Source organism: Triturus cristatus, chromosome 10, assembly GCF_964204655.1.
Source record: "Triturus cristatus chromosome 10, aTriCri1.1, whole genome shotgun sequence".
Taxonomy (NCBI): domain Eukaryota; kingdom Metazoa; phylum Chordata; class Amphibia; order Caudata; family Salamandridae; genus Triturus; species Triturus cristatus.
Genome location: NC_140593.1, coordinates 226,218,516 through 226,231,887, shown reverse-complemented (window position 1 = coordinate 226,231,887; position 13,372 = coordinate 226,218,516). Strand labels below are relative to the sequence as shown.

Here is a 13,372-nt window from a genome sequence, read left to right as displayed (position 1 = left end):
GGGGGCGTTTGTACGGGACTATTGCACTGTTAAGTGGACCACAAGGACCAACACGGCAAGTAGAAGAAAGGACCGTCTGATCAGTGGTGTGCCAGACATTTTGAAGCCAGTTGGTGCCTCCCTATAGAGAATGCACAGCGCAACAACACGACTGACATAGCCTCTGTAAACACACTGACTCGTGGTGGAAGGAAGGTGAAATGGTACAGAAAACCAGAGCCACGTCACATTTACTGTTGTACAATTGAAGGAAAATACTTGAAACCAAAAGTAGGCAGCGTGTAGCTCACTACATCTGGGATCCACTGAACCATTGAAAATAGGAAGGTTTGTTAGGTCAGCGGAAGCAGATGTATAGGCATTCATGGCAAGAATTCTTAGTCATTTGTTGCAATTGCATACTGGGCAGATGGCAGCCGGACACGCATGATCCAGCCAACTACATAAGTGATTATAGCTCTGTGCTATGACTTGTTTGTAGTGAAGAAGAGCACCTCAAACAAGAGCTGAGGTCCTCAGTAGTCGAGTATGTCTAGTAAAAAGTGGGATGTTTAGAGTCCAAAACGAAGTGGGGGCTGCTGAAGGACAGGAACTGTGGTTTTTAGGAGAAGATTGCATCAGCAAAGAACTGGGATCTACTTTTTTGTAGCAGAGTTGCATCTGACCAAAACTAGTGTCTGGTGGAGAATAGTACCACGAAAAATACTTGAGGCTTGTACATAACAGTGCATCTGAAAAAAAACCTGGGGGCTGATGGGAGTGGGAGGGGAGTGCAGCAAACAAGAACTGGTGCAGGGACAGAAGAGAGCAGCAAAGAAAGGGAAGTACACATCAGGCAGAATGTTGGGGCTGGAGCAGAAACGTGCATCTGATAAGAACTATGGCTATTGGTAAGAGAGTAGTTGGCAATAACTGGGTCCTAAGAGTGCAGTTTCTTAGAACTGTAGGGTGGTGGTTCAAGACAGCTACCGACAAGAACTGACACTGGCGGAGAAGAAAGCAGCTGACAAGAACCGAGGGTGGTAGATCGGGGAGAAGAAAATAGCTGACAAGAACTGGGACTTGAGAGTGTAGCTGATAAGAACTCTAGGGTTGGGTGTGAAGAGTGCTTCTAACAAGATCTTTAGAAGACTTCTGTTAATACTGTTTTACTTCTGGGGCAGAGTGGATAGGGCGCCTGCAATACCTTTCAAGAACAAGTGTCTATCTGAGAGACACACTTAACTTTTGCCTCCTGAAGGGCAGCGCTCCTAACGATTCACAACAATATTTAAGAGCATCACGAGCTGAGACAGACAATTTAGCTATTTAGCATAGTTCCTCCACCCAGTCTTGAATTCAGGACTCTCTGAAATGCCTCAGCATAAAGAAATAGCAACATTTACGATTTTTAAAAAGAATGCTGAAATGTCTATGATAGAATAGTTTTTGGGTCTGTGAAGCACAGCTTCGCCTGCAGTCTTTCACTGCTCACTCAAGAACTTGTAGCATCCTTTAAGACAATGGATCTTTGTTATGCAGTTGAAGGTAAGGCGCAGCTGACAGTGGAGGTTCGAGGCAGAAGTTAAGAGGTGAAAATTAAGGAGAATGGAGTTGATACGCATTATGGGGGACTGCCCCCTCTTTACTCCCCAGTGCTCTCTGAAGAGTAAAAGACCAAGCAGACGTCAACTGATGACAAACGGAGAAATCTGCAATGCAAATAGGCAAAGCAATACACTCGAGTTCTAGTTCACTGCTAACTTAAGATGGAGAAAATTAGTGAAACTAATAAATTGTAGTTATTAGCTGAAAGCGAAATAAAGAACTATCCCCACATATTTTTGCATCTCCCCTCAAAGACTAAAACTGCATGCAATTAAGAATAATGCATCAAACACATTGCTTGATTCTATGTCTAGAGAGTCAGTAAAAAGAAAGAACATCTAGTGGAGGAGACTGCTTATAACATCTTCTTAAACACAGGGCCTGGTGTATCAAAGGGTTTTACCTATTCTGTCTCTGTGGTAAATATTAGTACATATGAGCTTACGTTGTTATAACAGTTGCATTCCACCCCAAGGGGCGCCATGCTTCTCCTTGGATGTACTAGTACCTTAGAAGAGCACTTCCTTACCACTACAAGTCTGAGAATTGTTGCATAAGTAGTTGGTTGAAGAATGCCTTCAGTAAGAGGCTTTGGTTTAGTAGAGTGAGCTGGACGCTGTCTCCAAAACACTGGCGCACAGTAAGGGGTTCATAATTTGTTCCAATGTAATAATACATGTTATAACTTTATCTGTGAAGACGGGTTCCCTTCAGGTCCAAGATGGGGCTCATTTCTTCATTGATCAACCCTGGATTTAAGATGGATTTCTGAAAGTTTTAGGGCTCTGAACAGATTTTTTTTTTTGAGTGCATACTAAATATTTTAAATGCTGATTAAAAGGCAATGGCATACCTGCAGAAGGACGTTCCATTTTGCTGTGTTTAACATACTTTCTAAACAGTCTACACCCAGCCCATCCCTGTAATGTATGTCCACTAAAGCCATGATGGATTCCTTTGGTATTTATTTACAGGCACAATTATTTACAATGCTTGAGTTTCGTTTAATTACTCTGGCCTCCCCTGTGCAATGCTGTAATATAGTCAGTCTTTTGGAAAGATGCTGTGCTTTGTTCCTATTTTAGCCCTCATGATGAGCATCGTGACGTTCTGCTTTTATAATCGGGTGTGCATTATAGGGGTCATTGGCTGTTATTTCAGTGGGCAGATACTAACGCCCACTGTTATTTTGGTGTGTTTTTAATGGAGAAGGGGAGCTGTTTTTTAGGGTCATTGGTGGGTAATCTGGAGTATGGTCTGCTTGGGATTCAGCTCTGCTGGCTGTGTGTCTATATTCTGCACCCACTTGACTTATTACGCCTTCAGTTCTTGTTTAATGGGATGAAGCACTCCACGATTTTCCAATACTCCATTTTCCCAAACATCACGTTAGTTCAATAGTCCTTTACTTAAATACATATTCTTGTTATCTCTTTCTAGTTTTCTACTGCTGCTTGCAGTGAAGTGCAGCTGCCCTCTCTTTTCAGTAAAATTTGCAGGTATTGGTGGGAGGCACTTTAAGGAGGTTGGTCCAAGTACATGTTCTGTTTAAGCACTTCCCTCAAAATTCCTGCTCCTATCAGGAGTTGTGTGCCAGACGTTTTGTCCCATGGCTTTAAGGCATCATTGCTTGCTTTCCCGATGTGAGTTTTTCGAAATGACTCACTCTCTCATTGCATGTTTACTGGACCAGGTAATGGCGCCCCGATACTGGTGAATGCTTCAGTTCTGGCGGTTTTTAATGTTGTCAAGCTCTGTAACATGCTGCTCAAGATATAATCAGAAATTGGTGGTAAAGGAAAGAATTGTTTTGGACTGCAGTCTCTCTCTGTGGATTAAAAAGTTAATTTTTGGGGATGTGGTTGGGAATGGTTAACGGGCAGGTTTCCATTTTGATAGTGGAAATATTTCCAGAGCACCAAGAACCACTGTTAGAACGCTTTCATCCACCCCTGCAAAAGAATTTGCGGAATAAGTTAGCAAATTTTGCCGCACCCAGATGCACTTCTTACAGTACACAACTACACTTTTTGTGTCATTTTTGCAGCACTTTTTTACTTGCAATCATTCCTTTTCAGCCTTAAAATAATGCAGACTGTTCCATCAGTGTATTCCACCTTGGTATAGGTATGTTAGAGGTATCTGCTAGTATTTGTTTAGTACTGCCATTGACTTTCAGAAGGGTGAGAACCTGAATTGATTCTGCCAACACTCAAACTCATAATCTGCTAATTGTACCAACAAGGACTTAAGTCCTCAAGTCACTTTGTGCTAAAACACCATACTATATCTCTAGCCACCATCGTCTAATTTTTAGCTGAGAGCATTTAGCTCGAAACATGAGGCTTCACCAACATTTCGCAAACCCTCCAAAGTTCTTTAAATGCTCTTTCATCTCGCCTCTTTGGGTGGCATGAATCGGGTGGTGATAGTCAGATATGAATCACCTAAGGTGCAGCATTACAGCAACATAAAACCCAGAAACACCTTTCTGGACTTTTCCCCCTTCTCTCTCTCTACGTGACTTCTAGCTTTTACTGCTGACCTATTTCGAGGAGCACTGCCTCAGAATAAGCAAGTTTAAAGCTGGAAGCCGTGTGGAGTGTGAGCCAAAAACAGAGAAATAATACAGTAACTGCACTTAATGACACCCCTTAGTTGTTGTTGTATTGCAGTTGCTTTTATTTAGTGCTTCATACCGCTTCGAGCTTCCAAAGAGCATTTGTAGACAGATGGTAGCCTTCTTAGTAGTAGTGCCTTAGATGGAGGGAAGTGTCTGTGGGTAGTGGTGGTGTGCGTGATGATCAGAGTTGTGTTCTTGCTGTGTTTTTGTTGCTGTCTTGAGGTGCATCCCTCTTTCCTCTGTGAAGAACCCCCACCCCCTGCAACCCTCACTTTCCTCCATGGAGGAATCACTCCACTCTCGCAATACTCCCTTTTAGGACTTTGGTGCATCCTCAAAATGCTCTCTGCAATAGCTCACAGCCTCCCCCCTCTGTATATTTATTTAAGACATCAGTGACTACAGATGGTGCTCCCTGTCCAGCCAGCAGACAACTGACTCCAGAGAGAACCCAACTAAGACATAGTGCATAAGAACACCGGAACACTTATGAACCAACACTCCAGGTTTAAAGATACATGTACTATTATTAAAGATTTAGACACTAGGAAGTCCTGACACATGTGCAACACATCTTCTTCCCTTTATAAAAACAAAATACACATACAGCATCATACATATCATTATACTGAATAGCAGTCAATGGCTTAACCTTTTTTTGCATACATAATCCTCCAAGTGCCTTGGTGGTATCCTCTGTCTAGGCTCCCCTCGTGCACTATCCACCTGCATCTCATCCAAACTGTCTTCACCACACCATTCTCGTTCAAACATCTTGACCTTTTTATTCCCAGCACCTCATCATCATGAATCTACTACCCTACTCTTGTGCTTCTTTGTTGCTTCCTTCCACTGCTTCTGTCCCAGCACTGGACCCGCTTTCATACAAATACATATTGGGCGATCCCCAAGCAGGGATCCACTAGGGAAGGGTACCATTGGAAAGGGGAGATTCTCCCCTTTCGAATGTAGCTCTCCCAAGTGTTTCGGTGCTCGGGGGGGGGGGGAGAGGGGGAGAGGAGAGGGCTGAGATAGCCCAATGAGCACCGAAACATTGAAACTAAAACTAAGTTTCAGTTTTGTTTCCAATGTAATGAGGACAGCGTGCCTTGCGTGCGATCGTCTTTGCACTGAAAATCACCAAAGGGCATCAGGAGGTTGGGGAAGCTCTTCCCAGCCCCCCCCCTCCCCACCCCCCTCCCCCCACCTGCAGAGGTCCCAAATTAAAAAAAACAAGCATTTACAATGAAACGGTCTTGGCATTGGTAAAGTTAAAGCTATTGGCATTGCTCATGACATTATTTTTGTTTGTTTTTGTCAATAGCTTAATCAGTGTGTGTGTAGGTGGCCCTGTGTGTGGGTGCAAATGCAATAGGTCTCGCATTTGAGAGTGATTAAGCTATTGACATTGTAAATAACAATGCCGTTTCTTTAACCCTTTCGCTGCGGCAGGAATTCCGCCGCAGCGCTAGGGGGCGTTTGGGGGCGGCGCGGTGCTCATGGCGGAACCACTCCGTCATGAGCTGCGGTTGAGCTGTGCTCATGACGGAGTGGTTCCGTCATGACTCCGCCCACTGCGCTAATCGCCCGCACAGGCGGGGAATTAGCGCCGCGTGGGCGGCGCGGCCGCCAACGGCCGCAGCATGACGGAACCACTCCGTCATGAGCACACGGCGACCGTGGCTCATGACGGAGTGGTTCCGTCATGAGCGGGAAAGGGGTTAAATGTTTTAAAAACAAAAACATAAACAAAAAAAATGTCATGAGCAATGCCAATAGCTCTAACTTTACCAATGCCGAGACCATTGCATTGTAAATGCTTGTTAATGTTTGCGGACGATACCTTAATTTTGTCCAAAACACAATCTGGTCTGCAACGAGCCCTTGACAGATTCACTTTATTTTGCAATGACCTTGATCTAGTTGTCAACGTTGACATGACCAAGTTCATGGAGTTGCACAAACCTAAAACAGTGAAGGGCAGAGTAGTAATAAACAATGAGTCTCTGGAGCAAACTGATTCTTTTACATACCTGGGCGTAACGATTGGCAAAAGGATGGATGAATTGGAAGCCACAGATAGATTTATTAGTCCATAGACACAACCAATTAGCAGGGGCCCTTTTAAAAGAACACCGGCTATCTCACACTAAACCAGTTGGACCGGCACTAACTATATATCAAGGGAAAATTAGGGCTTCAATAATTTTTGGTGCAGAACTCTGGGGCTTTGAAAATTTAGGTCCTTTAGTCCTAGCCCAGAACAAGTTTCTGAGATCATTGACTGGTCTCCCTCAATCGTTCCCCCTTAAGCACCTACTTTTAGATCTGGGATGCACTTCTTTTGAGGAGGCAGCGGGTTTCAGACCCCATGCATATTGGAGACTGCTATGGACAACCCTGGAGTTAGAACCCTATGCTAAAGCAGTTAAGCATATTAGAGAAGCTGATAAGTCCTCAAAAACTACTTGGTTACAAAAGATTAAGAGCACACTATTTGATATGGGGCTCAGCCATTTGTGGGAGGACCCAGAAGGGAACTTGTTCCCAACTAAAAATGATTTTAAAGCTCTATATAGGGACATGGTCTGTCAAAAGTCCTTGTCATTGGTGAATAGTGCCTCCCTAAAAGGCCTCTTTTTACAACATAAGTACGACTATAGGCTGGAGGCCTACTGGGATTTTATTACGAGACCTGCTGACAGGAAACTCTATCACCAATTTAGAGTGGGTACCCTCCCCTTAAAATCTTTTACGGCAAAGTGGGTTGATGACCAAGACACAAAATGCCACATGTGCCTATCTCAGGAAGAGTCTTTAACACATGTATTGTTTGTGTGCCCAGTATACAAGGGCCTACGCTATAAATGGCTCAAGCCGATCTGTTTAAAAATTGGCACAAGATCATGCCAATCAGCATTGCGCATTCTAAAGACAGACACAAGGGAATTCGTAGTTATAGCTATGGCAAAATTCTTGAGCTGGACATGGACCCTAGAAGGAATAGTTTGGATGCAAATGTAGGCTCTGCATTGCATTAAGTAACCTATCTATATTACGTTGTGATGCCCTTTTTCTATTGCCAACCATGGATAAACTGTATTTATATATTTATATGTAGTTTCCTTAAAACATTTTTTTTTTAAAATCTAACCTCGCTCTGCTATGGATATAAATTTTATAATGATTCCTTTTATTCTTTTATATAATCAATTTTTATTACTAAGAACTGTTACTGTGCGGAACCTTTTAATGGAATTTTTATCCAACCCCAATCTCTATGACACTGTTCCTTTAAAACATTTTGTCATTTTACTATATTGCATGTATTTTATATGTGTCTTTTATGATTGAAAATTATCGAATAAAGACTAATTTGACTTTGACTGTTTTGAATGCTGCAATTGTACCTTAACTGCACAGTCAACTTTGCTGTGAATTTTCATACATGTTGTCATAATAGCCCTCCTTACTGTTTAGTATTTTTTAGTTCCTTATTAGAGTAATGGAATATTTATGAGTCTTACAAGAACATCGGAAAGGGGCACAATATGTGGATTCGTGTTTGCATGTCAGAGCATGGCAATAGGAGTGCAGTAGGATTTGAAATGTATTGATGTTATTTGTCTATAACTGCAATACACATATCACACAGAACATCTTGAAAAGATGCACATGCATCCAGAACAGCTTAGATATGATCTCATTGCTAACAACAGCAGTTCAATTGGACATGAGCAGGTCCTGGCACAAAGCAGCACACTTTTGAATAATGTAATAATTGTTTTGAAAATTAGTAAATTGTAGTGCAGGTTGAATTTACAGATTTTTTTTTATTTTTTTTTTTAACAACAGCAGTTACCATGTATACATTTAATGCAACATAATACAGGAGACAAAACTCGTAACACCGTTTCAACAGAGTCAAGATAGGCCTATAGGTGACAATCGTGGTTGCCAAATAACACCCACCCCCTCCGACAGACTCGCACATGCTAAGGAATATGCATGCCAGATAACCCATGCGGCACCTAATCAACTTGGAAAGACCGCCAGCTACACCCATTAAACATTTTAACTCACGAACATTGAGAATAAAAATACCTTTACCTGAAACCAAAAGAATCATATGAACCACTAACAATACAGCTTTACAGGCCAAACCAGATACATCTCTGTGATGGAAGACTCAAAACCAAGTTCAAAAGGTACCCGAGCTCCACCTTAGCTGCAAGTGAGCTTTAACGTAAGACAATTGATATAAGTGTAAACAGAGGTAACTTAAACATTGAGTGCTTTTTCTTACATAGGGAGTGCTAGTTTTCACAAAACTAGTGCTTTCAATATGGCTTCTTTCAGAGAGCGGTAATTCTAAAATTAACATAAGTAAAGATGAAATAATGTGCAATGGTGCGTCTTCTCTAATGTAAGTACGTTCTTTGCTTTCAGGCTGGCTTTGGATATGGACTGCCAATTTCCCGACTGTATGCCAGGTACTTCCAGGGTGATTTACAACTATACTCAATGGAAGGTTATGGAACAGATGCTGTCATCTACCTAAAGGTACGTTTACTTTCACACTTGTCCTAAAATGATATCTTCACTTGTCTTTAAGGACTGAGTACAATGTCAGCTTTCCATCCAGTATAGAAGTGCTAGCTGATTCTCTGAGCAAGATTTCATGCCAGAAAGTCTAAAACTATTCTTTGTGATCCAACCTTCTGCAGGAAGGAGGGACCACTTGTCTATGGCTCATCAAGGGCTTGTTTATTCACTTTGTATCCAAGGTGTTGATTATAGGAGCTAGTGCTTTTTTAGTCTGCAGTCTGTTGTTTGATGAGAGTACTTGGAGCTCAGGGATATATCATCTAGAGCACTCTTATGACCTGAAGTCTATGGTAATCACACTACGCTGCCTTTTTGCAACACCTATATTAAAATCATACCTGCTGTATTTCGGTTAGGAATGGAAGGTTCCATTTTGAAGTGAAGAAATATTTTCTCAGTTCAACATTTTCTCCAAACAGAAATATATAGGGAATTTCAAAGTTTGAAACTGTTTAATTTGATCAGTTTTTTTGTTGCACCAGTAGAAGATTTTGCTGTAGAATATGATTGAGTTCCTAACTGTAATGATTGCCAGCCTGCGTCTCTAATTTTAAATGATTTAAATTTAAATTCCCACTGTTCTAAATGATGAATATGAGTGAACAATTTACAAGTAATTTGTTGTGGTTGAACTCATGTGTAATACTTGGATCCAACAACATTTGACTTGTAGTTAATTTGAATTGCCACTTACGTTAAATTGTCTGACATAACAACCCACTTCTATTATTGGACTAGATTTCTAATTTTGTAGATTCACCAAAAAAGCATCCCAGAAATCTGGATTTCCACAAGTAGTAGGAGCAACCCTTCGTCTCCTTCAGGAAAATAGGCTGCTACTGTAATAATCTGCTACTTTTTATACCCATGAAATATGGGGATGTTTATGTGCTTTTCAAACCCAATTTGTACACATGTGCCAGCCTTCTTTGGTGCAAAGTAGACATAGTAAACACTGGGAAGGTTTTTGAATATCAACAAAGATTTTAATTTATGCATATTTACTACCTTCCTAATAGCCATCCCCTGCCCTAAATCTCCAGGCGTTCTTAAAAACAGACACGTTCCTGCTCTATTCCTAAGCGTAGGAATGTGATAAATCTGCTACACTACCAGAATGTCTAACAGTGAGTCCTTGTGATATTTGTGGCTACTGATGATATTTTTTGCAAGCCTAAGTTAAACTTTCATTGACAAATGATTTTGTATATGCATCTCTGTGTATGCTCTGTGTATCTAAAGTTATTTTTAACTGGCGTTATTTGGCTTTTTTTACACTTTTTCTTTAAATGTAAGTACATTGCAAATAACTCAATTATTGTGTTACAGTATGGAAAGCTGTGTCATGGGTAATTTTATTTTGTTGTTTTGGGCATTGGGATGGGGATTTTAGGATCCTTTGAACACTAGTCTTGGTCGGTCATTGCTAGTAACAGCTTGTTTGACTGTAGTCCTTTTTAGGTAATCTGTAGTGAGATTGATGGCTATACAGCAGCCAGATTTTCATATAAACGTTGGCAAAATGGGGTACTAGAGGGGAAAGTAAGTTTGGATATTGAACATATAAGCAAGAAACAAAAAAATTAACTACAGTTGAGCCAGATGTTTATGCACAATAGGTTACAATATTAAACTGTGGATGAATATAACCAAAACAGGTTTTTTAATACAAGCATGTCACACATCGCTCATGGAGTTTGATGCCGATAGTTGCCTCTTACGTACTTACACTTTCCAAGTGGTGAGAACCACATACTTTGGATTCAAAAAGAGCCAAACATATGAGTGGTGTTTTCTGAGTTAGGAAAATAAGTTTAAATGTTTAAACAATTATTATAAATGATGTTCCTGCTAAGATGTAGATCATACTAACCTAATATCAAATTTCACTTAACTAGTGAGCCCTTTTGGTGGTTGGCAGGGTGCAAGCCATCATCATTAAAACGATTAAATGGTACTCATGATGACGAAAGAGCACCAGGCAACTGAATGTCTAAAATTCTACTTTTCTAATTAATGTATTTTTTTATAAGGAAGCTTGCACACATAAAGAGATGTCTTAACTTGATATGACCTGCACCTAAACGCCAATTTTACCTCAAATTGGATGTGTACAATGACTAATTATTCCAAGGTGGGCAATGTATTCTCCCCCCTCAGTGGGGATTCACAGCCAGTCAGAGCCTGATCCTCTTAATGAAATTAGATGGGAGGGTGCAGCATCATGCAGCCGGGGTTGAATCACTGTTGTTGGCAGTGCTAATTCTAAATAGTTTTCTTTTTACACTGTGGATCAGTCTCTTTCCCCTGAGCGTTTTCCTAGACAGACTCCTGAAATACCTGGTCAAATATTGCAGGTCACGTGCTGTGTGTGCTTGCAATTTTGATAAATGAAAAGAATGTTGCATGTTTGGTGTTCTAAGATCTTGAGTGAAAGATGTATTGCCATCTTTGTAGTACTGACCTCACCTTAATTAGTAGTTTCTTCTGATTTCCCTTCCCTTCCCTCATAAGCAATGTATGACACATTCATTGTTTTGGCATGCTGTTCACTGGAATCGTCTTTGGCTGAAGCAATACTCTGATGTCCTGTGTCATGCTCCAGAGTAACGGCATTTAGCTCATGTTTACACCTGACTTTGCAAATTCAGTGAAGCGATTTTTAATAGCGGCGCACACATCCGATTCCACTGACGGCTTCAATCAGCAGCTGCCCCATGGTATTGGAGGAGTCTTTGTGAGCAGCAGGCCTGCATTTGATTCTATGTGGCACCAGGCATTGACCGTTAGAGCTAGGAGAGCCACCTTTAAGACCTGTGTAGGCTCAGTGGTATCTGAGTGGTATCCTCTCTATATTCCTACCACTTGTATGGGGCAGATTTACGAGCGTTGCCTTCTCCTATATGCGTATGCAAGAAACATTGAGATGCTCTAAGTAGCTGATCTGATGCTGATATTTGTTTGTTGCCTAGGCAATACGAGCATGCTAATTTGTTTTTGGTTTTGTTTGCAGGCGCTATCAACAGACTCAGTAGAAAGACTTCCTGTTTTTAATAAATCTGCCTGGAAACATTACCAAGCGAGTCCTGAAGCTGACGACTGGTGTATCCCCAGTCGGGAGCCAAAGAATCTTGCAAGGTAGAACAAACCACTCCTGGGACACAAAGTGCCAAGAAACTGGAAAGGGAACAAACCGCTTTTCAAAAAAGACCTTTGCCTGAAATTGTTACGCTGTCGTAATCAGTCGGGCGGAGCAACACTGCCTGAGAGCTGGCCGGATAAGCGAGGAGGCAAACATGGGAACCATGATAGTAGGGTACATGAAAAGAAGAAATTTGGAGCAAAATCTCACCTGTGTCTTTCATTGAAAGATTCTTTTGGCAATCTCCGTCACAGAACTTGTGTGATGCAGCATTAGCGGATATGAATATTGATGCCATTTTCACCGGTTTATGATTTGCTTCTTTGTGGAAATGAGTGCCATCAAGCTACCATTGACCCCAACTATAAAGACACATGGGATGACCACATAATTCCCTTGGGCCATGGGTGAGCCCATTCAAGACTGTGATCGCGTGAAATATTTTTGTTTGAGCCATGAAGTATGTTACATAAGTGCGGATTTTTAAAAGCCGCAATTCCAATGATAGCAAAACATATTTTGGCATATTGCCTGATATTTTAATATTTCACTCTTTCAGAAGTAAAAAAAAATACATAAGTGTATTATGTAATTAAGTAAATGCGTGTAGAAATATAGCAATACATACATGAGTCAAATGAGTAATATAAACTGCCACACTACTATAAAAAAGTATTCTCATTTTTCAGGATTATGTAGGTTAGTAATGACTGTTAAACAATTCCAATCAAGTTGATATATGGGGATTGTTAGCAAGACCTTTCAAAAATAACATCTCAACCATTTCACTCTGCAGCAAGATCATGCTCGATTTAACATATTTTATGCAAATCAATGTGCGAACAATTGATGCGTTCAAATAATAAACTTGCTTCATTTTATGGACCATCCGAAGCACTTGTATAAGACATTCGTGTTGAATGTTGAAAAATATATGCCATAGTGATTGCATATCTTATGGCACGTATGTTTTTGTTTCAAAGAAAGTAAATGCACCAAATAAATTATTACTGTTTTACTGTAGTGCAGTTGTTTTTTACAGCGCTAATGAACACGTAATGTATGATTGGCATGAACGTTAAAATCATATTCTCTCTTTTAGTAGACAACAGCCACAGATTCTGCAAAATTGCTGTCCTATCAAAATCATTACCTCACTCTAATGATATTCTTAACAGAAGCGTTTATTGAACGATGACAATAGCTCACCTTTTCCATACATTTCAAGGGTTGGATTAAGCTCAGTCTGTTATACTGTGCAGAATGTCGTGCTCAGTAATCAGTATTGAATTAGTGTGCATTATATTTTTATGTCCTTGTAAAATGTTAACACTGATCCATTCACCATCTCATATCTTTTCTTTGCGCTTGTTCACTGTATGTGCTTTGTGTTTTATTTTTCAAATCTTTAG

General features: G+C 40.7%; 1 protein-coding gene across 2 annotated transcripts in view; it reads left to right on the top strand.

Annotated features, from left to right (window-relative positions):
- Positions 1 to 12,983, top strand: part of LOC146789246 (pyruvate dehydrogenase (acetyl-transferring) kinase isozyme 2, mitochondrial-like) — a 77,609-nt gene extending 64,626 nt beyond the window's left edge. For both annotated transcript variants that reach the window (XM_085630865.1, XM_085630866.1), the window contains exons 10-11: positions 8,660 to 8,773; positions 11,832 to 12,983. In XM_085630865.1, the coding sequence (XP_085486991.1) occupies positions 8,660 to 8,773; positions 11,832 to 11,960 (243 nt within the window). In that variant the 3' untranslated portion in view covers positions 11,961 to 12,983. The remainder of the gene's footprint in view (positions 1 to 8,659; positions 8,774 to 11,831) is intronic.
- Positions 12,984 to 13,372: the final 389 nt, after the last annotated feature.